Consider the following 24,593-nt stretch of genomic DNA (forward strand, 5'->3'; position numbering starts at 1 on the left):
CTATAAGCAAACAAAGCACAGATCATGTAGCAGTGCAGTTTTATTGAGTGGCATTTCTCATGATCCAATGGTGGTTTTGGGACGTTAACGTTACGTACCAATGAGTTTTAATCAGTAATATTTTCATGGTCGGTATTCAAAGGTCGCACAATATGCGTCTCTCTAGTTCTTATTTGGTGTGTTGCAATGCAAACATCATTGCAATGAGCGCCTTGCTCCTAAACATTAGATATCTCAAAAGTGCAATGAAGGCAACTATGGCTGGACCACATTTCAACGCATTGCAAGACGATCCGAGGAACTGTTGCGCAAGTGCGTTTTGGTGACTTCGCTTCGAGGCGTGGATGAATATTCCTTTCATTTGCAATTATGACAGACGATGATGGAAGATGTTGGTGCAAGTTGAGTTGGCAGGCTTTTCTTCGCAAGCAGAGAATGTGCCACGCTTTGTACAAAAGGATAGGGGGTGCGTTGTGCTGTTTTGTCGCATGGCTCCGATCTTCCCGATCAGGAGTACTTCCGAACTTGACTGGAGTTGTGTATTTCCCAACTATGGCGCCACATGACACCTGCATTCGTGTTGCTGAAATACCTGCAGTGAAAAGGGCATATATTTTAGTGTAACTCACGTGAATAAAAATACACAGACATAGGGCAACAACTCGTTGCCTACAAGTTGGACAAGGCGCGCTCACGAACTAATGCAAAACGCTAAGAAAAAAAAGCGTATCGCATCTTCATCCGCCCACTAATGCTTAGCTAGTGATGAATATTGTTAGTCCACACGCTTAACTTGGCTAGATGTCCTGTTTTGCTATCAGGAGGCTGATATAAAGATACAGGTGGACGAGACACGAGTCATTTGTGGCCCGGCACCGGGGAGCAAAAAAGTATGAAAGTGTGTTGTATCTGTTCATAAAAAGTCCTCTATTTAAGCGATGATATTGCAGGTCGGTAAATTACATGCCGAAATCAAAATACGCACCACACTGAATCTGTGTTCTACTTTCGTTGAGAGGCTTGTTATAAGCGAAATGTTGTTGTTTTTTTCATGAAAGCTGCATTAAACATCAAGTTATTCAAAGTCAGCTACACTTTTTTATACCTCATCATGATAGATTTTTAAATACACTAGGTGCTTGTTTAGGCATGCTATTTTTCCATGTTCGTTGAGAGGCTGTTCACACAAAAACTTAAATATCTGCGGTACATGTTTTCTTCAAATTATGGGTGAGGCTGTTTAGTGTATTAAGTCAAGAGACCTGTGTTTTTCCTAGGTTGCTTCCTTTTTGTGACATGTACAAGTCGTGAAAGGAATGTGGGGGTTTTAATGTGGGTCACAGTTAATTAAGGACGTACTATGGCGATGGCGAATCTATTTTTGGTCATGATATGTTATAATTATTTGCGCAGTCTGTATGCATCTACACTTTCATGCACTTTCTCACTAAAAGTAACCTTAAAAAACAGAACATTAACACAAATCCCACAGGCCACAAAAACACATTTTAGCATCAAATAAAGAAAGTTATGATGAGTAAATGCTTGCACAATCATTTTTTGAGGGGGGGGGGGGGGTCTCATCCACATTAGGCCAACAGAGCTCACTATACTCCTTTGCATATGCACTGAATTTTATACAGGAGACGTTTCGCGCACAATCCTCACCAGAGAGAGATCTGTCGAGGTCTTGCATGTAAACCACTGGCTCACCACCAGCCGCTGCCTGCGCCACCATTGCTTTTGCTGGTGATGACTACGTAGGTGTCACTGATACCTCCTCCGCCTCCAGTCTTCCATCCTCCTCCCACGCCACCACCCCCCGACTTCCAGCCACCACCGAAGCCACCTCCCATGTTCCACAAGCCATTGGAACCTCCAGTTGCCTTCCATCCACCACCACCACCCCCAGTGACTTTCCATCCACCGCCACCGAATCCGCCCGTGCCCCCAGGCTTCCACCCTCCGCCGAAACCACCTCCTCCGAACCCTCCGCCACCGCTAATCTGCTGGATGATATAGATGGGCCCCGAGCCGAAGCCCTCTCCTGACGACTTGCCGAAGCCAGATCCGTGGCCCTGGAAATACGTAATATTATGCGGCATTACTACAGTATCAGTCCGCCATTTATGTTATATTGACCACAGTGCAAGAAGGAACAAGAAACATAGAAGAAGCACAGACGAGTGCTGTTCCTTGTCTCTCCTTGCACTGCTGTCTCCACAATGGACCTCCAACTTGCACAAAGATTTGCACTTTTTAATCATGTATGTTTTTTTCTAAATGTATCAAAATTTTTGTTTGCATACTAAGGCGGCAAAATTGAAAAAGGAGGGAGAGTTAGGAAAAAGATATAGACATAGGAATCGTGGAGAACTCATAGGTACCAAATAAAACAATTTATATTTATAGTCATTACAGCTAATTTGAAGTTTTTTTTCTATGCAACGTAGGTACACTTCGACAGTTTAATCATAAGGCCTAAATCACCTTGATGAAATGGCGGAACGTTTTTATTTGTTTACAAATTCGTTCGTATTTGTTCACACATCATTTATACAAACTTTGAAGAGGTGGCCAGCCCACCAAGGTAAGGGGCAATGTCAATAATTTGAGCCAGTGAACTGCAATGATTGATTGATTGATTTGTGGGGTTTAACGTCCCAAAACCACCATATGATTATGAGAGACGCCGTAGTGGAGGGCTCCGGAAATTTCGACCACCTGGGGTTCTTTAACGTGCGCCCAAATCTGAGCACACGGGCCTACAACATTTCCGTCTCCATCGGAAATGCAGCCACCACAGCCGGGAATCGAACCCGCGACCTGCGGGTCAACAGCCGAGTACCTTAGTCACTAGACCACCGCGGCAGGGCAATGTTCAAGATTAATAAATGCGAAGCATTTTTCAGCAAACTTCGGCAACTTTGAGTCTATCTATCTATCTATCTATCTATCTATCTATCTATCTATCTATCTATCTATCTATCTATCTATCTATCTATCTATCTATCTATCTATCTATCTATCTATCTATCTATCTATCAAGCCGCTTACGTTTGGGTGCTTTCGTGGTCACGCCCTTGACTTGGTGTGAACCAAAAGAAGCATGGGAGGGTAAAATGGTTTCACGAGTATGATGCGCTGGGCAAGACATAAATAATGTAACAATCTCATCGTATACGTCATCAAACACTTCCCGCCAGACAGTGGCACATACCCAGGGGTGGCTATGTGTCGCCGCTACGTGGATATGTGCCATAGGTGATTAACACTTAGTATTAATACAGGAACGACGAGAACACAGATGGGCAATTTTCACGTGCGTGTGTTAAAAAATACCCCACATCGCTAGCGTAGACCGGATGATTGCAATAAATAAATGTCAGGGTCCCAGCTGGAATCAAACCCAAGCATTGTGCGGGACAATGAAGCATTTTACCACAGAGCTACACCAGGTGTCGGAACTACTTTTCAAATAGACGCTAATGTTCGTGAAACGTCAAGAGTGGTTGTAGCGGTGTCTACAGCCGCTCGGCCGAGTAGGGCCCTAGAATGAGTACTCAACCAACGGAAACTTTAGTATGCTATTTTAATAAATGTTTATCCATAATTTCATTTTATTAACATTACATACGTACTCCTTTGATACAGCCGTCACGTCGCGTTGACGTCAATTGTGGTTAGTTGCCATGCGCTTAAGTTGATTTATGTAGCAGTGTCTAAGGCCAGCATCCTCGTGAGCATCAGCGCTCTATAGCCGATTGTGGTGTTGCTAATACGCATGTTCAAATTGACATCGTTGCGCAAGGGCAAACAACTAATTGTATGAACATCTGCAACTCTTCAACATATGTCTGTACGTGCAGCATTTGTGCATATATTTAGCGTTATTTCATGACGCGTCACTGAATCATAAATTGCAACATGGCCACCTTCCCTTCGCATGCTTCACATAACATCAATTTTGAGGTACATGGAATCGGCCGAATTTTTATCACCATAATCACTGTATTTACACTCACTTTAACTCGAAGTGATTGCAAATTTTTCGAGGCTATGCTTCAGCCAACTCCTGTGAGCAACTTCATAGAAGCATTGGCCAGTAAGACATTTAACAGGAGCACCAAGTTAACAGTACTAAATTCCTATAGCCCATGATGTATGATAATAATCACTGCTGTTTCGTGGCACTAGTACCTTATGAATTATAAATCCCTCGTAGAAGCGTCGAGGCAGAGAGTGAGGAGTGGTGTGCTAATAGGATCTTCCATTGTTCGCTCTAAGAGTGCCACTAATAATGCAGATATTTCAGTTACGCCTCTCTTTATTCCCATCAAAAGTTACTCTCCTCTTTTACCGTTCGTCCTGCAATAATTTTGAGCATTAAAGTGCATTTGTTGATACTGAGCAATGTTTTAACCAACTCATGTTACTTTATTTTTTTCTTGCTCACTAAGCTCGTCCTTAAGTGAAGCTCATACTCGGGAAGCAATCAGTAATATTGTCGAAAGTACGTTTTATGCCAATTAAGTTTTTTCTAACTTTATTGCTGCACCAATATTACATTATGGATTTTGTAATTTATGTAAATCTCAAATTGAATGCTCCAAGAAATGTGCGCTGTCTAAGGGCACTTTAACACTGGTGGTTGACACAAGTTGCGCAGCCGTTTGTGATTCGCGACTAAAACGTGAGGTGAGGAGACTGATCTTCACACTGTCAAGACAAAGCTACCCTTCTCCGCATCAAAATTTATCATGATGCAGTTCACACGCGCTCGTTCAGTCATCGCCTTATAGGACAAGCACATGTCCGGTTCCTATGAACGGGTTTGGTTCGCAAGATATGGGACTGTAGCCACACGACTGGAGAATTTCGGCAACAATCAAGAAAATCAGAAGTGTCCCAATTTGACCAAAGCGGCCATTAGCTAGCATACTTGCGACCGGTAGATATCTCCAAAAGCAACCTCATTTAATGTCACTGAAAGTCTGTGGAAAGGCTCAAACGTCTGCTAATTTTGAACGTCTGTACGGGTGAATTTGCCCATATTCGCAGTCACAAAAATCGTTTCTATGTCTTATTCATGTCTTTTTTTTTCTTTGCGATGAAAGTCTGTCACACCAGACCGACTGATTTAGGGTGACTTTGCGAAATACTTTCGATTTCTTGTAGACATACCTTTTGATTGCTTCTGACATATTCAACAATGTAGACTTGGTGTCGCTTTCCACCCCCTCCAAAGTTTCCACCACCAAAGCCACCTGCGCCGAAGCTGCCCGTGCTGAAGCCACCGTTGCCGAAGCCACCACCAGAGTGTCCGAATCCTCCAAAGCTGTTCAATCCACCCATGTTCCCGCCGCTGCCAAGGCGCTGACTGATGCCGCTTCCCAGGGGGCCCTTCAATAGCCGATAGCCACGGAGACCAGCGACTCCATGACTTGCTAAAAGTAGGGAAAGAAGCAACTGGAAAGGCGAGAGAACTATGGAATTTTGATTTGTGGGTGGTATCCAAATTACTGAACACAACTACACAGAACTATACGTTTTCTGCAGCAGTAAACTTCTCCAGGGTACGCACGCCAAGGGCGCAAAAGGAGGGCGAACTGTTACAGCTTCTCATAAAGAGACATTTATAGCACTGATACAACGGCACTGTATTGATGCATTGTCATCTCCCAACAAACTCAGACAATAAAAAAATAAGCTTTAAAATCAACGTAAAAGGGAGAGAGAGACAGAGAGAGAGAGAGAGAGAGAATATAAGGAAGTTAGGAATGTTAGCGAGACTACGTAAGAATTACACGTATGTGTGGTTTGACATTTCAGACAATAATATATCGGACTCTTTATTTTCTTTTGTTGTCATGAAATACAAATTCATTACTGTTATGTGATGCTCCGACGCAGTAGCACTAATAAACAAAGAAATTTACATTACTTACAGTAATTAAGCTTCCACAACCCTTCATTGATGACATGCGATCGGTAAACTGAGAAGAGCTGATAGTTGTTTCGCAAAAAAAAAAAGATGCCGTAAGTTTTCTATGTTAGCCTAATCATAGGACTGAATGTCAACCAACTGATTTATCTGGCAGTACTATTGTAGAATCATTGGTATTTAATTGCAAGAGGCCAGGAATGTATCTGTGATGTGTTGAAAAGCACTTTTTAGCAATACCTCCTAATTGAGAGTGAAGGTTATTACACTCCTATTAATTTCAAGCTCGCTGTCATTTCTTTTTGTCTTAAACTACAACCATAACACAAAATCACCGTAGTCTTGAGACCAACAACGAACATTTTTATAACACGGACAAACGAACGATAATACACACAAGAGAAGCCCTGGTAGCCGTAATTACATTTTTGCTTAGCCTAACACAGAAAATCTCGATGCCACATGGCGAAGCAATGCAGAAAAATAGCCTTTCTTTTGAAAAGAGAAGCTTCATTTCCCTTCAATCAAAAATGTTTTTTATACCTACACCTTCGCGTCTTCAGTGCACATGCGCAATTTTGCACGTTTGCAGGCAACACGATGAACTGTTCATAGCGTATACCTTGAAAGCAGTTCAAATGCGGCTGAGTATTCCAGTAAACAAAGCCAGAACCTTATTTTTTCGGGAATACCTGCCCACAGTAATAACGCATTCATATAGAGTAAGCCCCAAAACAGGCTAAAGATAATATAGCACGACATTTGCATGATTGAGTTTAGCAGGAGTTCAAGGCTAGCGAAACTAAAACCCATACACAAGCTCTTATGGGGGTGTATAAAATTTTTTTGACTCCATGAACCATCTACAAACAAAACATCTTATTCAGCAGGTCCAAATTAGACACTATGCTCGAGTTATCCTAATATCGCACAACGAACCATAAGCGTGCGCTTGAGCTACAAAAATACAATATATTCGGTAAAAAACTTCACTGGGCTGTAGAGGTGGCCTACACCTGTTTCTAGAGTAATAAGTGCAAGAACAAGTTCATAATAACTTTGCAGTGCCAAAAGTTATCAGCAATGCCACTGAAAGTAACACAAAGATTTTGTGCATGCGCAAAGAATTTTGTGTCACGTCATTTGTTGAGCCGATTTACTAGTGCTCTTTTTTGAAAATGGTTTGAGGGCAAAAGTTGATTTAGGCCTGGCTTGAAAGCTACAACCACGCAATACTTATTTTTAGTCAATGAAATGATAAGCAAGGATGGCCTCTTGCATATTATCTCATTGGCTATCATAATAAGTCTGAAGGCGTTCTTACAACAACTACCTAAATTCAGCGGTTCAGTGAACACGGTTCCCGAATGTGTCAGCACACGTCAAATATTCAGGAATACCAGAACAACACGAAGTGGAGGCCATGATGCCACATTGTTGTTCAGGCAAAGGGCGACACCTTGAATGAACGGATGCGAAAAATTTTCGACTTGCCGAAAGCAACTCCATTCCGCGTGGTTACACACTGTCCAGATAAGATCACTGGTGACGACCGCGCCGTTCACCGAGTAGACCCGCGACGCAGACGGCCGTACTGCAGCCGTTCTTAGAGACCACAGCTTGGCTGTTGTATGCCTTGCATTGAGCAAAATCGCCAGTGACGTCGTTTATATATGAAATCGGGGGAGAAAGTCGACCGCCTTGTGAGGTTGTCTCTCGGGAGGCAACGCGGCTTGCGTGACCTTGGCAATGTGAGAAGGGTCAGCGCAGACAAGTCCCTCCCTCGCACCGCTTATGGCAGTCGGCTTAGAAGAGGTCTGACTGGAGGGATCTGACCTAGAAGGGTTCCTTGGCCCATCTTACTCGTACGCCGTACTCAGAGGGGTCGTCCTTTGTACATGACCCCAGATACGAGAGGGGTCACTTTTGTTTTCGTCAAACGGTCTTTACGCTTGTCCGCGGGGCCTCATGCCGAACTGGGTGTTTCTACCTGTCTATTCGCTCACCAAGCCCCTGCTCGGGCACGGTCGATTGTACGCGCCTTCCCGGTATGTCATCTGCGGTGAGCCGGCAAGTCGAGAACAAGGATGCCACACTGCGCGAGTGGGCCGTGACAGCGGCTCCCTTGTGTCTTTTTGGCCGTGCCAATCCGCGCCACGATGGGGTCACCTAGCAGTGCGTCCCTCCCTTCTGGGGTTGGAGCGCGTGCGTGAGCGTTTCCTGATGGCTTTTCGATGTCATCCATGGCACTTGGAATCCTCCACGGAGGTGCACCTACCTCCCTTGTTCCTATCTGAGCTATGACCTGAAACAAAGCTGAACGTTTAGTAATGACACTCGTTTTTGACCTGGCAGAAACATAATGAAAACGCGGAGGAAATAGAAAGCGGGACGGGAACAAAGATAAAATTGCCGAGTACGCAGTCTTGCATGTCACATACGAAATTTAGAATTGGATGGATGCTCTATGATCACGAGACATACTTTCGCTCAGATTGTCAGCTTGCTTTCACTAGTCATATATTCGTCAGTCGTGATTATGCTGTGTTCAAGGAACAGTTTTCCACGGTACTTTAAACTGCAGGAACAGATATTTTAATCAATTCGGTAATATCCACAGTACAAGTATTTTTTTGTTTTCTTTTATTCAAGTTCGTTGAGTTCCTTGTTTCCATTTATTGCCGTCGCTTTTCACCGCATTAACCTCGAGTTGATATCACGGGCTTTCTACTTTGACTTATATAATTTGCTTTCCCAATTTTGCTTCCACATTTCATGCAAAGTAGCCGGTCGGGTATTTTTAGGCCTACAACATGAAGACAAGCATCAAAGTTAGGAAAATACTGCTCGTAATAATTTGTTTGTTTTTCGTGTTTAACGAAGATGGCCATAGTATTGATTGTGAACGAGTCTTCCATGCATTTTATGTTGTAATGGTTAGTAGTGAGTGTGCCTGTAATCGCACAAACAAGATGCTAGAACAAAACAGATTTTAAAAAATAGTTTCTATGGCGGGGTTTGGAAATCAGCGCGTTTTTATAGCTGTCATTTCAACCGAGAACGCTCTGTTGATCCGACAAAACAGCATGTAACGCATGCTTTTTATGTTCGTGCAGTGAATAAATGAAACGCATTTTTAGTTTGCTTCCCGAATACATTTACAGATTTGTCAGGGTTTCATCTATAGAAGTGAGAGAATTGCTCAGTGATCCCCGCAGCCTGGGTAACTGCAAGCGTCAGGAAAATTTGACCAGACTATAGTAGTTATGTACCAATAATTGATATAAATCTTACTGTTGATACAAATTTCAATGAACGTGAGATACGCGTTGGAACACAAATAAGAACAGTGATCGTTCCCAAGAGGCCATTACCATACTAAAGAAATAACAAAAACTAATGCTTAAAATATTTAGCTTAAATACTTACCTAAAAGGCATGGGCAATAATACGAATTCGTCTTGAATGCTTGGCAAAGTTAAGGTTCACATTGCTTTTTATGTACATTCCTTCAACGCAGCTGCTATTTTTATTGCAATACTGCTTATGGGTGTGCCACAAATACTAAAAACGATCACCATTGCCAGTAATTAGAGTCCAGATCACATCGCAATCATAGATAGAGATGTCGGGTTTAACGTCCCAAAACCACTATATAATTATGAGAAACGCTGTAGTGGAGGGCTCCGGAAATTTCGACCACCTGGGGTTCTTTACCGTGCACCCAAGTCTGAGCACACGTACCTACAACATTTCCACCTCCATCGGAAATGCAGCCGCCTCACCCGGGATTAAATCCTGTGACCTGTGTGACAGCAGCCGATCACCTTACCCACTAGACCACCCCGGCAGGGCCCCTCAAAACACACATTCGTGAACCTTCGAGAATCACCAACCATACTTTGGCTTTCCAACCGCAATAACAAGGTCGTGCTAGCTGCTCGAAACTCTCAGAGTAGATTTTTTTTATTTATTTGTGGGGTTCAACGTCCCAAAACCACGATATGATTATGAGAGACGCCGTAGTCAAGGGCTCCGGAAATTTGTACCACTTGGGTTTTTTTAACGTGCGCCGAAATCTGAGCACACGAACCTACAACATTTCCGCCTCCATCGAAAATGAGCCGCCACAGCCGGGATTCGATCCCGCGACCTGCGGGTCAGCAGCCGAGTACCTTAGCCACTAGACCACCGTGGCGGGGCAGAGTAGTTTTTTTTTTTTAAAGATTGCGCAGCTCATTCAAAACTTAATAGCGAACTGCCACATATAACCTCGTTTTACGCGATAGTTCTTGTCCCATAAAACACCGTGCATTGAGCAGCCCTGCAGGGTTGCGACCTCTCGTTTGACCGCGAAGCCCGTAAAATAATGGTCAATACAAATAATTTACACCTATACTTAGAACGGCCTCATTACATGAAAAAAGTAATACAATATCTGCTACGCTCTTACACGTAATGCGCTTTGATGAAACATTCATTGCTGAATATAGACAATGCCTTTTGTTGTTGGCCTCCAACACAGAGATAAAGAACATTACGCAAAATACCTCACGCATAGCCCTCAATGTATTATGGCGTGCATACATATGCCATATAGGTTCAACGCTGTCTTTTATTTATTGCCTTTCAACGTGTCAATAGAAGGATATTGTGAACTGGCTCTTACATGTTTGACTTATCTATAAGGGGCTTTGAAAATTAGATGAAACAACTTATTAGGGGGAAACTCCTTAATCCGTGGGTCGCGCGTCCTCGATATATGTGGTTGGTAGCCACCTCTCGTTTAGTTCTTGGATTGTCCTCTATGTGGCTATATTCTATATGCTGAATATACAATGAAAAGATGCAAGATGGCGGTACTAGGAGTGTTCAATGGATGGATGGTCGGAATGATGGACAGGGGGAGTGACGGACGGACGGACGGACGGACGGACAGACAGACAGACAGACAGACAGACAGACAGACAGACAGACGGACAGACAGACAGACAGACAGACAGACAGACAGACAGACAGACAGACAGATGGATGAATGGATGGATGGACGACAGCTATACGGACAGATGAACTTACCGACAAAGAGATGGACGGACGGAAAGACAGGCTGACGGACGGACGGACGGACGGATGGACAGACAGACGGACGGACAAACGAATAGATGGAAGGATGAATGGATGGATGGACAGACAGATGCAGCCAGCTGACGGATGAGTGGATGACTCACGGTTTACCGCTAAAACGCTCCGAAGCTTCGCCCCACTCATCCTTAACTCCGTGGATCTGCTGCGATTTTTTTAATTTTATTTTGTGGCCTTTAAGATAGGACATTCGTAGTGCTTGTTCTCAAAGACTCAGGAGGTTAGGTCGACGCTATAGACTACATTTGGAATTGTTACCAGCAACATTTTGCGCAGGGAATTTAAGTTGCTTTAATTAGCCCGGCATTTTCTGGTGTCAATGCGTCTATTCGATAATGGTGATTAAGAGGAAGCGTAGACTTTAGGAACCAATGGCAATGCTATGTAGCAATGGGAAAATTTTCCTTATTGGCAAGCACTGTCAAACTGCGTAATCTATTATTCTTGGATTTGAATGGAGCTTAAGGATTCTTGAGTACAGAAAGCATACTGTAGGTATGATGTGATATGGCAAACTTTAAAGTCCAAACGGGTCAATATGAGTAGTCAGACCTTGGAGTGCCACTCTCCCGTCCGCACAAAAACACAGAAACTCTCTACACATTGTAAGATATTTAGCGCTACCTCGACTTTCGCAAACACTCACACAAACTCTCTGCCTTTTCGTGAGCCCACCGAACAGCGCCAAGTTGATCGTCTTCTGAGGAGCTTCGTATGATCAGACGCTGCTTTTCTTTTGTATTTCCTTCATCTCTCTTCAGCACATAGCACCATCCAAGCATCTGTTCGAGATGTAAGCTGCCATTGCAGGCTGAGCATCTTGACGGCCAGTTACATACAAGTATTGATTCGGTTCAAAGTGACCGGATTAGCGTAAGTTTTGGTCTGGAGAAGTCTCGGGATGAGTGTCTGCGCTCTATTTGTTTTGCATATGACGATAGATAAGCGCTACGCCCAAGGTGAAAGTGTTTAGGAATCTCATTATACGTGACGAGGTGGCCCGTTATGTCCAGAGCAGGCGATTTGCTTGACAGTGAGAGTAACGCGGCAAATTCATAGGCGTTGAGAGTAAAAGAAAGGTAATCCCAATTTTGTGAGCAGTGCACAAAATGACACCTGAAGCAAAAAACGTGATCCCGTTTACACAGCTCTTCAATAATTACTTTAAGTTAATTCAAGTTGAGAGTCCATTCAAGCGATAAATGTCTCACTTATGCAACAATCTCTGTTCTTTTTTATAGGATAACCTCCCAAAGCAAGTCCTCGAATAAGACTTGCTTCGACCGAGAAACACACACACTGCCCTTCTGTGTGTGCCTTCTCTGTTTCTCTTCTTTTTTTTTCCCGCAGTTTTTAAAGTAATGAATCAGCAGCTCCACGAGCGGTCAGTCCTTTTCGAAGAAGCATTGTATCTTTTTCCTAGAATGACTGCGTCCAAAACTATAGCAGTACACGCACATGCAGCGACATGGGCTACCATATGTGCACCCTTACATGCATGTTCGTTCATGTATACGCATTCATCACAAAAAGACACGTATGTACGTGAGACCTTGAACTGTTAAAAAAAGACTTGCGAGTAGCGCATGTGTGCGTCTTCTTTCTTGTTTTCGTCGTATTTTATTTGATCACCATCAGCTGCAAAAGCAACAACAAAACGAGCGGGTGTGTAAGTTGGCGTGCTGCCTTACGAACGTATAGTGTGACGCAGATTCGCAAGACGGAGGATTATCGCGTAGTCACCATTTAACAATAGCACATACCGAGGGAACTCAAGAATTTTTTTTGAGACAGCCAATGTTATGAGCAAAATTGTTCGTTTCTCTACCACACAGTTGAGGCATGCCCCAAGAACCGCAGCTAGGCTTGCAATTGAGAAGGCGCAGGGCCCGCACGCGGCCCCATTGCGCTATCACATTCTATATACTCTTCAAGGCGAAGCTGAGGCGCCTTCCAAGTATTCACTCACTAAGTTCCCTTGAAAGTTAAAAGTAGTAATATCGGTATCGGGTGCACAGTGTCGCATGCGTGAACTCATTTGGTCAGTCAGTCAAAAAACTTTATTCAGGTCCTAAGGAACTACAGAGCCGTAGGTTTTGGGTGCACCCACGTTGTGGTTAGAAGCATGGAATTCCCTAAAATTGACTAGAGGGGACACTGGCACTGCTATCATTCAGCGACCATGAGAATTATGGGTATGACATAAATTTGCCTATAGTCTTCGTGCTTGCAGGCGGCGAACATACTTGTGGCTTCGTTTATTGCTGTGTCTCGGTTTTGTTTCGAAGGAAAGAACGAGCCAATTTGAACTTTGTGACCCAATTTGAAAATATAAGCCTAAAAGGTTAAGGTGGGGAATCGCAGCTGCATAGGATTGACTGATTATTGTGTCGTGACAAAGAAGCTTCTAGCTACGCAAAGGCAGAATGAACGTAATGTACAAAGACCATAGGTAAATCCATGTCAGTTTCAGTTTCAGTTTCAGTTTCAGTTTATTATTCATTTCAAAAAAAGTAGTACAGTAATATTAATATACAGACGGGGGTCCCAAAGTTAAAAACTGTAACGGGACCCCCGACGAGGGTCCCGAAGTTAAAAACTGTAACGGGACCCTCAATGCATTATAACAATCAATAAATCAGATCAAGTTAACAAGCAACGAGTGAATGGAAATCAATTATACAATATAGAGTGATAAGTAATTATTATAGGCTAAGTGACACATCAGGCAACAAAAAGCAAGGCAAATAAGGAAAGAAAAAAGAAAGAACGAAAAAAAAAACATCTCGTTCAGTGGCGGACATTGTCAATTGAAATGCAATGATCTAAATGGCATAACCAAAAACGCAAAGCCCCCAAAATGCACATATACAGGCAGCTAATAATTTAACAGAAAACTTTTAAGCGACTTTTTGAATGATGACAATGTGGGCATCGTTTTAACAGAAAGAGGCATGTTATTCCAAAAAGTAATGGCCGCATAGGCAGTGGTCATTTTTCCATAATTTGTGCGCGACGCGGGTAGCAAAAAGTTAAGGTTCCCCATAATTTCCACGCTCGCTAAAGCGCTACGCGTTCCAGCTTTCATGGACACTAGCGTCCAAGTTTTCTCTAGTGTATATTTAGGAAACTCTATGACTGGAAGATCCTGGTCCTCCAGCTGTTCGCAGGCCCTTTGGACAGCCGGTAGTTGCTGCTGGAGATCGCCGCTTGTGAAGGCGCTTCCTCCCAGTGCTCTTGTTAATGAAAAAGAACATTTTGTAACGCCGACAATTGCCAAAACATGTGCGCTAACGAGAGATACTTTTCAAGGTAGTCAGGGCAGTGTGGATCGGTGTTTCATTTTTTCGAAATAATAACATCGAGGACTTTGCGTCGCAAACAACGATATGATTATGATAGACGCCTCGTGGTAGACTCCGGAAATTCGAGCGTCTGGTGTTGTTGAACATGCACTGACATCCCACAGTACATGCGCCTATATCGTCTCTCCTCCATCACAATGCAACCACGGCGGTCGGGATCAAATCCGCAACCTTCGCATCAGCAGCCGAGCCCCATAGCCATTGCTCCGCTGCGACTGACTGCTATGATTTTTTTTTAAACTGCCACGTTTTGAAATACCGTGCAAGTATCATGCAAAACGTTGCGTTCACAGGATATTTATTTCTTCTGATGTTTAGCACCTTGGGATGTGCTCAAACTACAAAACGACACCCACACTGAATTTATTTTGAGGAATGTAAGAGACGACAATCACACACAGCCATCACGCATACATGGCGATGATCGTGCAGGCTCATTGAAAATATAGTAGTTCCAGGCATGTTTCTTTCTCTTTAAATTATTACTTGCGTGAACAGTTTCTTAGATCAAGGTCTTGATGAAAGCGTGGCTTACTTAAAAGCTGTTGGATTGTGAGGCTCAACGAGTCGTTTTCTAGGTCCTGGTAATTGAAATGTTATTCAACTCCACCCCCGAAATGTCATATATGCATTATGTTTTGAGTTGAACTCTTCAGTGCGGCCGATGACTTCACTACGGTTCGGTTATCTGTATTAGCATGAGCGCTGTTGAACTACTTGAGCAAGAACACATCAGCACTGATGTATTGGTGAAATCTGAGAACAACCAAACTTGATAAATTCGCAAAATGATCCCAGAAAAACCAATCCCTTCGAGAATTCCATTAAGGTCCCCTTGTTGTCAACAACGCCCTCAATGATTTTGACATTCTTCTAGTATGAGCCACTAAATTTATAGCGCATAATCAGTTGTGGTTATAACCAACGTTTGATGCTCTAACCACGATCTTTCTTTATGTGCACCCCTTGCAACTGACAGTGTTCTCCCGAATATGATTGCGCGGAACCGCACGTTACCAAAACACGTTTGCGCCAATCACAAAATGGGCATTTTAAGATGGAAATCGCTTGCGGTCAGCTCCACTGAGCTTTCACGCGTGTAGGAACAGCATAGACTGCATTCCTCATTGACTTTTTATAAACATATCTTCCAAGAACGCCACCTATATGCTTCTCTCACGTGCGTGCACAAATGAGCCCCCATGCGTGCGTGCACCCCTACGTGCCACTCACTGAGCTTCATGTCGGAACGAGGATAACGTTAACTCCTCCCGCTGCCTGAAGGAGCACTGTGCGCGCACGCATTAGTGTTTCCGCGGCGCGGACTTTCACAAACTAAGATTGCGCCGGTGAGAACGACGCGAACCGGAAACATCGCATTTGGAAGTAATCGTCAATTATTGCAGTGCTGCGCACGCAACACTGAAATAAGTGGCAGTGACTTACGCACTAGCAGAAACAACACATTTGTATAAACAAGGTTATTTTTCTTAGTGCGAATAAAACTTTCTGCATGAAGGAGCTATTCAGTCATGTGGGGCCAGAAAGATTTCTGAGGACAAAATCATTTGAAAATTGGGTCATTTGAGTGACTGGTAGGTTACAAACTTAAAAATTGAGTTATAAAGTGAACTATTCTGTTAATATTACCAGAACAAGAAAATTCATGTACTAAGACAAAGAGCTAGATAGTCTTCTCTTGCATTATACGACAAGAACTTCTAAATGCAAGTGTAGGACTACGAAGTCTGCAGGATAAATACGGCCATTAATGGTGACACTCGCTGTGCGTTACGAGATGACCTCCGGCTGTGCTGATTTCGAGACCTTCCCAAGCTGTCCTAACTTTCTTCAACTTTGCGGCGAATGGCCCGGTATGTCGAAGTACATTAGGTGATTGTCTGCCGTTCTTGTGGACCATGCTACGTTTTCGTCTCGTTTCGTGATATTCCCAAGACATGCTATATTAACTTCGTGATTAGTAGCAACACAACAACTTATGCCAGAACTCACATCCATATTCTTAGAGGCAGGTAATGCTACTACACTAAATGAATGCCACACAATTTCAGAGTCATTCGATGTCGAGTTTCGTGTAAAATTATCATCCATGTTTGTAAACGAACTTTGAAATTATTGAAGCCAATTTTATGAAAGGGCAACATGGGATGACTGATGGTAAAAAAGTTCTACGCGATGACGATGCCTGACGAGTACACAATGACGTGGATGAAGGCAGAAGCGGTACTCGGTGTAACGAAATGGTTTAACGCAGAAGGTAACCGAAACTCGAAGCATTTAGAGCTTGTCGCAGTCAAAGCATTTGAAATGTTCTTGCGTGTCATGGAGCTGAGCATTTGCCGCGTTCAGTTTTTTTAATGTAGGTAGGAGACGATGGGAAGTTTGGAGAACGACACAATTATTTTCTTGAAGACATCATGGTGCTGAAATATTGGTTTACGTACCAAGACAGCAGTCCTGCCATTATTATGCCACATGCTTTCTTGGATGTATAGCACGAGGGAAGTGGAGCTGGTCATTGAAAAGAAAATTACAAATGTCTCTTTCTTTCCTACTCCTGTCACATGTTTCATGTTTTACACCCAACGCCACAAGCTGTAATGACCAAGAATAGCGCCTTGCTCTGGCAATAGCTTCCGAAAAAAGTGGTGAGAATCCGGTGGCAGTTTAGCGACCAAATAACCAGACAGCTTCCCACCTCCGCGATGTACCTTTCTAGCGCAAAGAAAGGCACATCATTTGACTTTCTTTGTTATAGGCTAGGTCCGAGCGCTGAATGCGCTATGCAAAGTGTGAAGACAAAAAAAAAAAACGGAGGGAGCGTTTGCGTGCGTGTAACAAAAAGACAGCCAAACGGCGTTTGCTTGAACGGACGTCTGACGACGACGTAAACCCTGTTTCACGGAGCTCAGCTTGATACGACGAACTGAAAATAGAAGCGGCCTGAGTGAGACGTTTTAGTGGCAGACATGCGTGCTCACGTATAAAGCAAATTTGACTAGGCGGTGAGAGCGCCAACGCTGCCAGGCGAAGATCCGAGCAAGTGCCGGACGCCTCTTCTCATTTGCTCTCTCTCTCTTTCCCCCACTCACTTCCAGCATCAACCGTGCCGCTCTGCTTGTCTCAGTAAGCTGCGAGAGTGGGACGACGGGCTTCATAATGCTCATGCCAGGCGTGGACGGTCGTCAAATGCTTTCAGACAGCAGAAGGAAAACTTTAACGTCCCCGGCGTGGTTTTTTATGTTACACGCTTTAGCTTTCAAAATCATTTTATTTATTTTTTATTCAGCAATAGCTCGGACACAGTGTTGTAGTGAGATTCGCTTTACAAGAGAGAAAAATGCAGGAGCGATAAAGTCTGCTGGAGAATACTTATCAGCGTCGCAAGACTGGCTGCCCGTCCTTGACATATATGCTTTCTTTTAACTGCAAGTGCAGACATTGGCGTTCTTCTAAAGACATAGTCTTAAGAAGGACACAAAGTGATAGCAAGATTGCTTGAACGGCTTCTACTAGTCTTCACCCAATTCCATTCCAAGTTAAAGAAAATGGCTCGTAAGAAAAAGCGGATTTCTGTAAGTGGCAACAAAACGACATGATTGCGTCGGTCAAACTTCGCATCAGGGTAGACGTAAACATAAAAATGTTGTTATTGTGGCGAACGTTTACGACCACCAGCCGATGATTTAAAAAAAAACGTACACGCGAATTAGAAGACCGTTTTGTAGCTTAGTGATATCAACCTTTGTCGGCAGCTTTTTGGAGCGCATTTGTCCTTGCACGAATATGATCGAAAGTGCACCTGCTAGTGGCTAAACGCATAATGCCATGGCGCTGGTAAGCGCGAGAACGCGGGTTTTGATCTAAAGCACAGCTGCCCAATGTCTATTGAACGGGAGGGGGGTGGGGGGATTATTGCGGACGCCACACTACGGCGCGCATCATAAACATATCTGGTTTCGGCTCTTGAGAACCTCCTAATTTATTTTAGGAACATTTCTTGTTTTTTATGGCCTCCTTTAGCTAGGAAAATATAGTGATGATGCAAAGACCCACTTCCTTACTTAAAATTTGCACTTGTTCTAGGTGGCCGTTTTATTATTACAGACGCAATATAATTTTATAAAGGTCAAGATTTTGAGACATAGAAGACTGATTTTTAAATAGGTATGATTGTTTTGCAGTAAAATGACAAAAGAAGTGTTAGCATGAAAGAGCTATTTTTAGCGGTGCTCCCAGAAGTCCATAACTTATGAAATAAAATTTAAACACCGTAGACCGAGCTGAGCAGGATGAGCCACTTCCTCGCATATATCGTCCTTGTCGCTGACTCATCTCTGTCTACTCTCACCAAGCTCTAAATATATGATGTGATAACAGCTTGCAGAGAGACGCAACAATTTTCACAAAACAGTTCCATGTATTGCAGTATAAACAATTTACAGAAATTATATATTAACAGAGCTATTACACTTTCAATGGTGACTGATATTGATGATGATAAAATCTATTTATTGTCGACTAACTGAACTAATGCTTTTAATTCTACCCTTGGGCCATGCTGGTTGTGCTATTATTTCGGCCAGGCTCATGTCTTTCGTTTATTTAGCACTTTGATTCATAAGTGCCATTGGGTTTTATCTGTTTGTTTTGACAGGTGCATTACGCCACTTAGTGATCTATTGGGAGCTGCTATAGTGTTAATTGGACATACTTCGATGTATTGGAGATCGTCTGTTGCATTGACACAATGAGTATTCAATGCTGTTATTCTAGCTTATTCAGTGATTAGTATTGTTAATTTGCTCAAGCGTCGTGATAGCACTGTGTTATTTCGTAAAAAGAGTGCGCATGAACAAGTGCTCCAGTGCAGCGCTAGCCGTGCATCACCTTTTTTGTTTGCATTACTTCTATATTTCCACAGTTGATTATTACCAATAAAATAACTGTCATTCCTTGGTATCGTGTAAGTACCTGTGATTTATACCACCTTGATACATAAACATCTGAAGGGGCTTGTATTTATTTATTGTAATTTAATGAGAAAGTATCAAAAAATTCCCCGACGAGTACGATATTGCCTAACTCGAATTCTGAGAGTAGCTGTCTAGGTTCTTGATTTGAGTAGCTGTCTTGAGTAGCTGTCTAGGTTCAAAAAGTTGAGACAAAAAATTTTAGAGACATAGGTGTTAAGATGTGTAGGCATGGATTCCGACATGGATCTCAAGATCCATGTCTGAATCACGTCACCCATGGATTAAAATAATTCACCCACTTTTGCTGCACGATGCTGGGTAGTATGAAGGTGGAACGTGGCGTGTACCGGCTTGGAGGGCTGAAGTGTAGCCTTTCTTGACCATGACGCCGTGATATCTCAGGACTGCGCCATTGAATTATGATTGCTCGTTTCCAAGGCCTTGTGCATGACTTCGCACTTGTTTCGGAGGCTCTCAGCGTGTTATTTTCTTAGTGGTGGTGGTGGCGGCGACGCTATTCAACGCAGGAACGGGCGCCATAGTTCAACTTTGACCAATGCAGGTATTTTTCGCTTACCCCATTCTCGTGGCACATACTTTGTTTTCGCTGGGCATGGTAGTGGAGCTTTCTCAATTCCAGTGGCACGTACTCGTTCGTGCGGTTACACCGCCGGCTGCAACCCCTATTAAAGGTTGAAAAAACGGGTGCCTAACAGTCGCGCTGTAAAAGTAGAAAGCGTGCAATACGCGCACGGGGCATAAAACATGGGGAAATCACGCAAGTTAGGAGAAACACAGTCAAGACGCGACGCATGAAGTAATTATTTGCTGCTGACGTCCCAAGATCATGGTATGATTACAAAGGACAGCGTAGGGGAGGGCTCCAGAAACTTTTGTAGTTGTTCATAAACGTGCACTTAAATGTAAGTGCACAGCCCTCAAGCATTTCGCCTCTATCAAAATGTGGCCACCACAGCCTGGATTTGAACCCACGACCAGCAGTCGAGCACCGTAACCACTAGACTACCATGCACAGTTGCTGCAGTTCTGCTTATAGGTGGATTTAGACTTTGTTTCTCGTCCAGTCGCTTGAATAATTTCCTAGTCGTATGTCGCAATTTTGCGGGATGATTTACATTTTCCCAGCGCATATTGTAATTTAGCGATAATCACATTAACAAACGCGTGTTTCTCATTCACTAATGACATTTTTATAGATGGCTTTGAGTAGTTGAGCGCACAGATGTTTGCAAGGTTCCCTATGAGGGCGTTTTGTTGTGAACCTTCGGCCACCTGTTCTTCTACAAAGTCAATGTATGGGCCAGTTATTGCACCCCCGTTTTAGATGACTAGGGGGGGGGGCATCATCAACCTCATGACGCTTCCCCCCTCACCGTGTTCACGACCATGATTGAGTGTTGGATACAAGCATACTTCGGGACAATCAACAAGTAACGTGAACTATACGCTGGCATGCTCTTCGTTCATCGTATAGCACATATTTTGCGCTGTACAAAACAATCAGGCAATTCTTTGAAATTTCTCGCTTTTTTAAATGACTCTTTTTTATCTTCATTCCAATTATTTTTAAGACTGGGAAATTCATTACGTTCGCGCTTCTTTTTGTCTTCTTTTGTGACGAGAATCTGCTTGTTTGCTCGGCAGCAACCGGCAACATTGCTACCGTGGCGGGCAAGACGCAACGCAACGTAGGCGTATATACTGAGTACTCTAACGACACAAACATTATCACGTCATCTCATTTTACTTCCAGAATTCATGATCTCTGCCATCATAGTGACATGACAAATGATGAATGACGTCATTAGGTCATCTGTGGTATCATAACATTTATATTGTTAGAGTGAGCGAAGTATACGTTTAACTAGTGTTCGCGTTACTCTGTTCTGCCTTGCGGTTGTGGGGTGGAAGTTGAGTCAAAGCAGGTGTTCTGACCTCGGATTACTGTTGTCGGTCAACTCACGAACTATTTCTACGGATGAACTGTTTGGCGTGCGTGCAGGAACACCCATGTGGTAAGCTTCTCTCTGCTTGTCGCCGGGCCATCACGTCTAGCTTTATAATTTAACGTAAATTAATGCAGGAAAATCTTGTTAATTTATCTGCAAGAAAACTATGTAACCGTTCGAATCAAGCGGAGTTTGAATTAGTGGGCGGGTGTTAGAGGGAACAGAGATTGCCCCACACTACGTGGATGGAACCCAAAGTAGCCATCTGTGAACTCGTCATCGCGATATAGGCACTACTTTGTTTGTGGCAGGTGATCTCGGTAAGCAATTTTATGCCCATCTAAACAGGCATGAATTAACTTATAAGTAGTAATGCGCAAGACAGAAGCGCCGCCATGCACTCTTGTGAGCACAGAGCCGTTAAAATACTAAGTAATAGCTAAGAGGCCGAGAGGGCCAGTGGAATCAGCGAAAGAGTGGTGGGGGCTGCGAAGCGCAAGCCAAAAGGAGAAATAACTGAGTAATGCTTCGTATGTTTCAGCGGAGTGCTTCATTTTACCACCTGTTTAACAGGGCTGAAGTTACTGTCAACCGAGCGGAGACACTGCTTGGAAAACGCTTGTACGCTCGTCCGCTGCGCATTCTTCCCTGAGGAGACGAAATGAGCGGCGAGTTGCTCGTTCCGTGAAAATTCTGGGAGCGCCAGCTTGCCCCGCTTGCGCAGTTGGCGAATCCGCTAGTTTGCTAGGCCCGCTGGCTCGCTGAGCCGCTTAGCTATTACCCTATGAAACTATATGACAATGAACGGGCGTAGCACCATTATGTTACAAAACACTTCTATTTCCATGACAGAGGCAACCTAATCCAAATTAAAAGTAATCAGTTATTCGTATTTCTTTGTGGTACTGTCACAACTCTATGAGCATCGTTTGCAGCTTACCCAAGAGTCTCATTGCAACGTTCGAGTTTTTATGTGCTGATAAATGCTGATGTTGTCTTGTTTTGCATCTCTATCAAATTTGGTTTGGTTGTGATTGTGATCACATGGGGCCGGCTTCTGCGAGCAGCGATAAACAGCAGGGGGTCCTAGTTCGAATTAATCATTGTGAATAGTGACGCATAAGAATTATCAGGTTTTTTTCCCGTAGAATTGCACAAGACTCTGCTAAGACCAAGGCTTCAGTTCAATTTCACTTGAAGTTCGAATTAACAGAGTTGGAATTGTCAAGCTATCACTGTACCAGCTACAATAAATTTTCTGTCAGCCTAAGACAACAGACTCGGGCAGAACCTTTACACAATTTGTGCAAAATTATCTATTCTTTAGAAAACATTTTCAACTTGGAATGTGGTGTACATACTGGAAAGAAGTGGACGAAAGAAAGATAACTTAAGGACTTTTTTTCTTTGTTATAACTTCTATGAGAACAAACAAAAAATCCAAAAAAGGAAATCATTGTAGTCTGTTTTTGGCAGACAATACTTTAATGCACGGGATTATTGGTTAGCTGCCAGCTTGTTAAACATATAACCAGCTTCGACGCAAGTAGAAACAAGTGTTCCACATTCACCCTCGTGGCGTAGAATGGCGCTGGCTAATGCTCTCATGTTTAAATGTACAGATATATCTTTATATGAAATTCACGTGAGAATAATTTCAATCATATCTCATTTGATAGAACATCTTGCGTACTAATCGAATGTGGCAGGCTTGGTCCTTGCCGGCAGCAAGCTGCCTTTCACCCGCTTTAGTTTCTTCACATTTATATAACAATTACTACAACAACAAATACCTATACTCTTCTTGGTTTGAATGTCGTTTGATTCTGAATACTTACAATGAAGGTGCTTGGGCAACAACATATTCACATGCTTTGTTTTGTTGTATTGTTCCACGTGATTGTTTTTTCATCGCACTACCACCCACAACCTAAATGGGCGTTGATCAGGTGAATTTGAATTCATAAATCCAATCATGACAAATATTGCTTGTATAGTGGCTTTCAAGTCATCTGCAGGAAAATATGAACACCATAATGTAGTATTTAGTGGATGCATAATTATGCCAGCATTTGTTGTAAGCAAGCTTGTCAACTAACGTATAAATTGGCATATCATTAAACTCTACAGCTCGAGCGTGTGGAACCTAGACATGTGTGTAAAGTTTTAATAAAATGTTTACTTTCTTCTGTGAACATTCTAGGGCCATCTTTCATTCAGTGCCTTTGTTTTGGTATGAGGCAATTATTTACTTTTGCTCCCAACATATTTCATCTGCTCTTTACCCTGTCCTCTCTACGAAATCTCATGCGTCACAGTACACAACTGCCCGCATAAGACGATGTATTAAAGCATTTATGTCTTCACCGCGTATTTAACGACTGCACATACCCATCATATGTGTGCACTGCTATACCATAATGATTTCAATTTCAATGCATATTTGCAGCCTTTGTATTGCGTTTCAAGGTATTTTCGTATATGAACGTATCGCACGCTCTTCACTTGCCTGCCGCAGTTGACGCATTTCTGCCCATTGAATGCAGACGTATTTTAAGAATTATATTATTAGTCATGTTATAGATCTACATTCATGAAACATGATTGCACACATTTTGCAAATAATATCTAAGGTTTCACGTCCAAAAACCACGATAGGATTTTAAGAGACGCTATAGTGGAGAGCTTCGCAAATTTTGATCCTTCTCGTGTTCTTGACATGCACTGACATCGTACAAAACAGGGGCCTCTCTCATTTCGCCTTCATCGAAATGCGACTGCCATAACCGGCATCGGACCCATGACCTTGTGATGAGCAGTTGCGCACCATAACTGCAGTTACACCACGGAAGACACACATTCTCATGTTCAGTGCAATTGAAACTTTATATTGAACTGCGCTTGCCTTAATTTTGTGAGTAAGTTGTAGATTTTATAATTATTCTTTGAAACGTAATTTTGAATTGTCCGGAATTGATCTGAGGGTTCGTGCAGTTCTTTTTTCTTTTATTTTTTGGTTCTATGCACTTTCGTGTAGCTTCTTTTTCAAAGGTCGAAATGTCGTTACTGTGCACCTAAAGAAAAGCTTGCTCTTATCCACAATAATAATGTACAGTTCATAAGACGGTGCCAAAAGTCTTGCGCTTGGCTAGTATCAGGAAGAAAAGAGAAAACC

General features: G+C 43.0%; 1 protein-coding gene across 1 annotated transcript; it reads right to left on the bottom strand.

Moving 5' to 3' along the window:
* Positions 1 to 235: 235 nt before the first annotated feature.
* Positions 236 to 6,170, bottom strand: LOC142775929 (uncharacterized). Its single transcript, XM_075878466.1, has 3 exons — positions 5,185 to 6,170; positions 1,669 to 2,078; positions 236 to 592 (listed from the first exon to the last, which is right to left on the bottom strand). The coding sequence occupies exons 1-2, from the start codon at positions 5,353 to 5,355 to the stop codon at positions 1,710 to 1,712; spliced, it is 540 nt and encodes a 179-aa protein (XP_075734581.1). The 5' UTR covers positions 5,356 to 6,170; the 3' UTR covers positions 236 to 592; positions 1,669 to 1,709.
* Between the last annotated feature and the right edge of the window lie 18,423 nt (positions 6,171 to 24,593).

This window comes from Rhipicephalus microplus, chromosome X (genome assembly GCF_043290135.1).
Source record: "Rhipicephalus microplus isolate Deutch F79 chromosome X, USDA_Rmic, whole genome shotgun sequence".
NCBI lineage: Eukaryota > Metazoa > Arthropoda > Arachnida > Ixodida > Ixodidae > Rhipicephalus > Rhipicephalus microplus.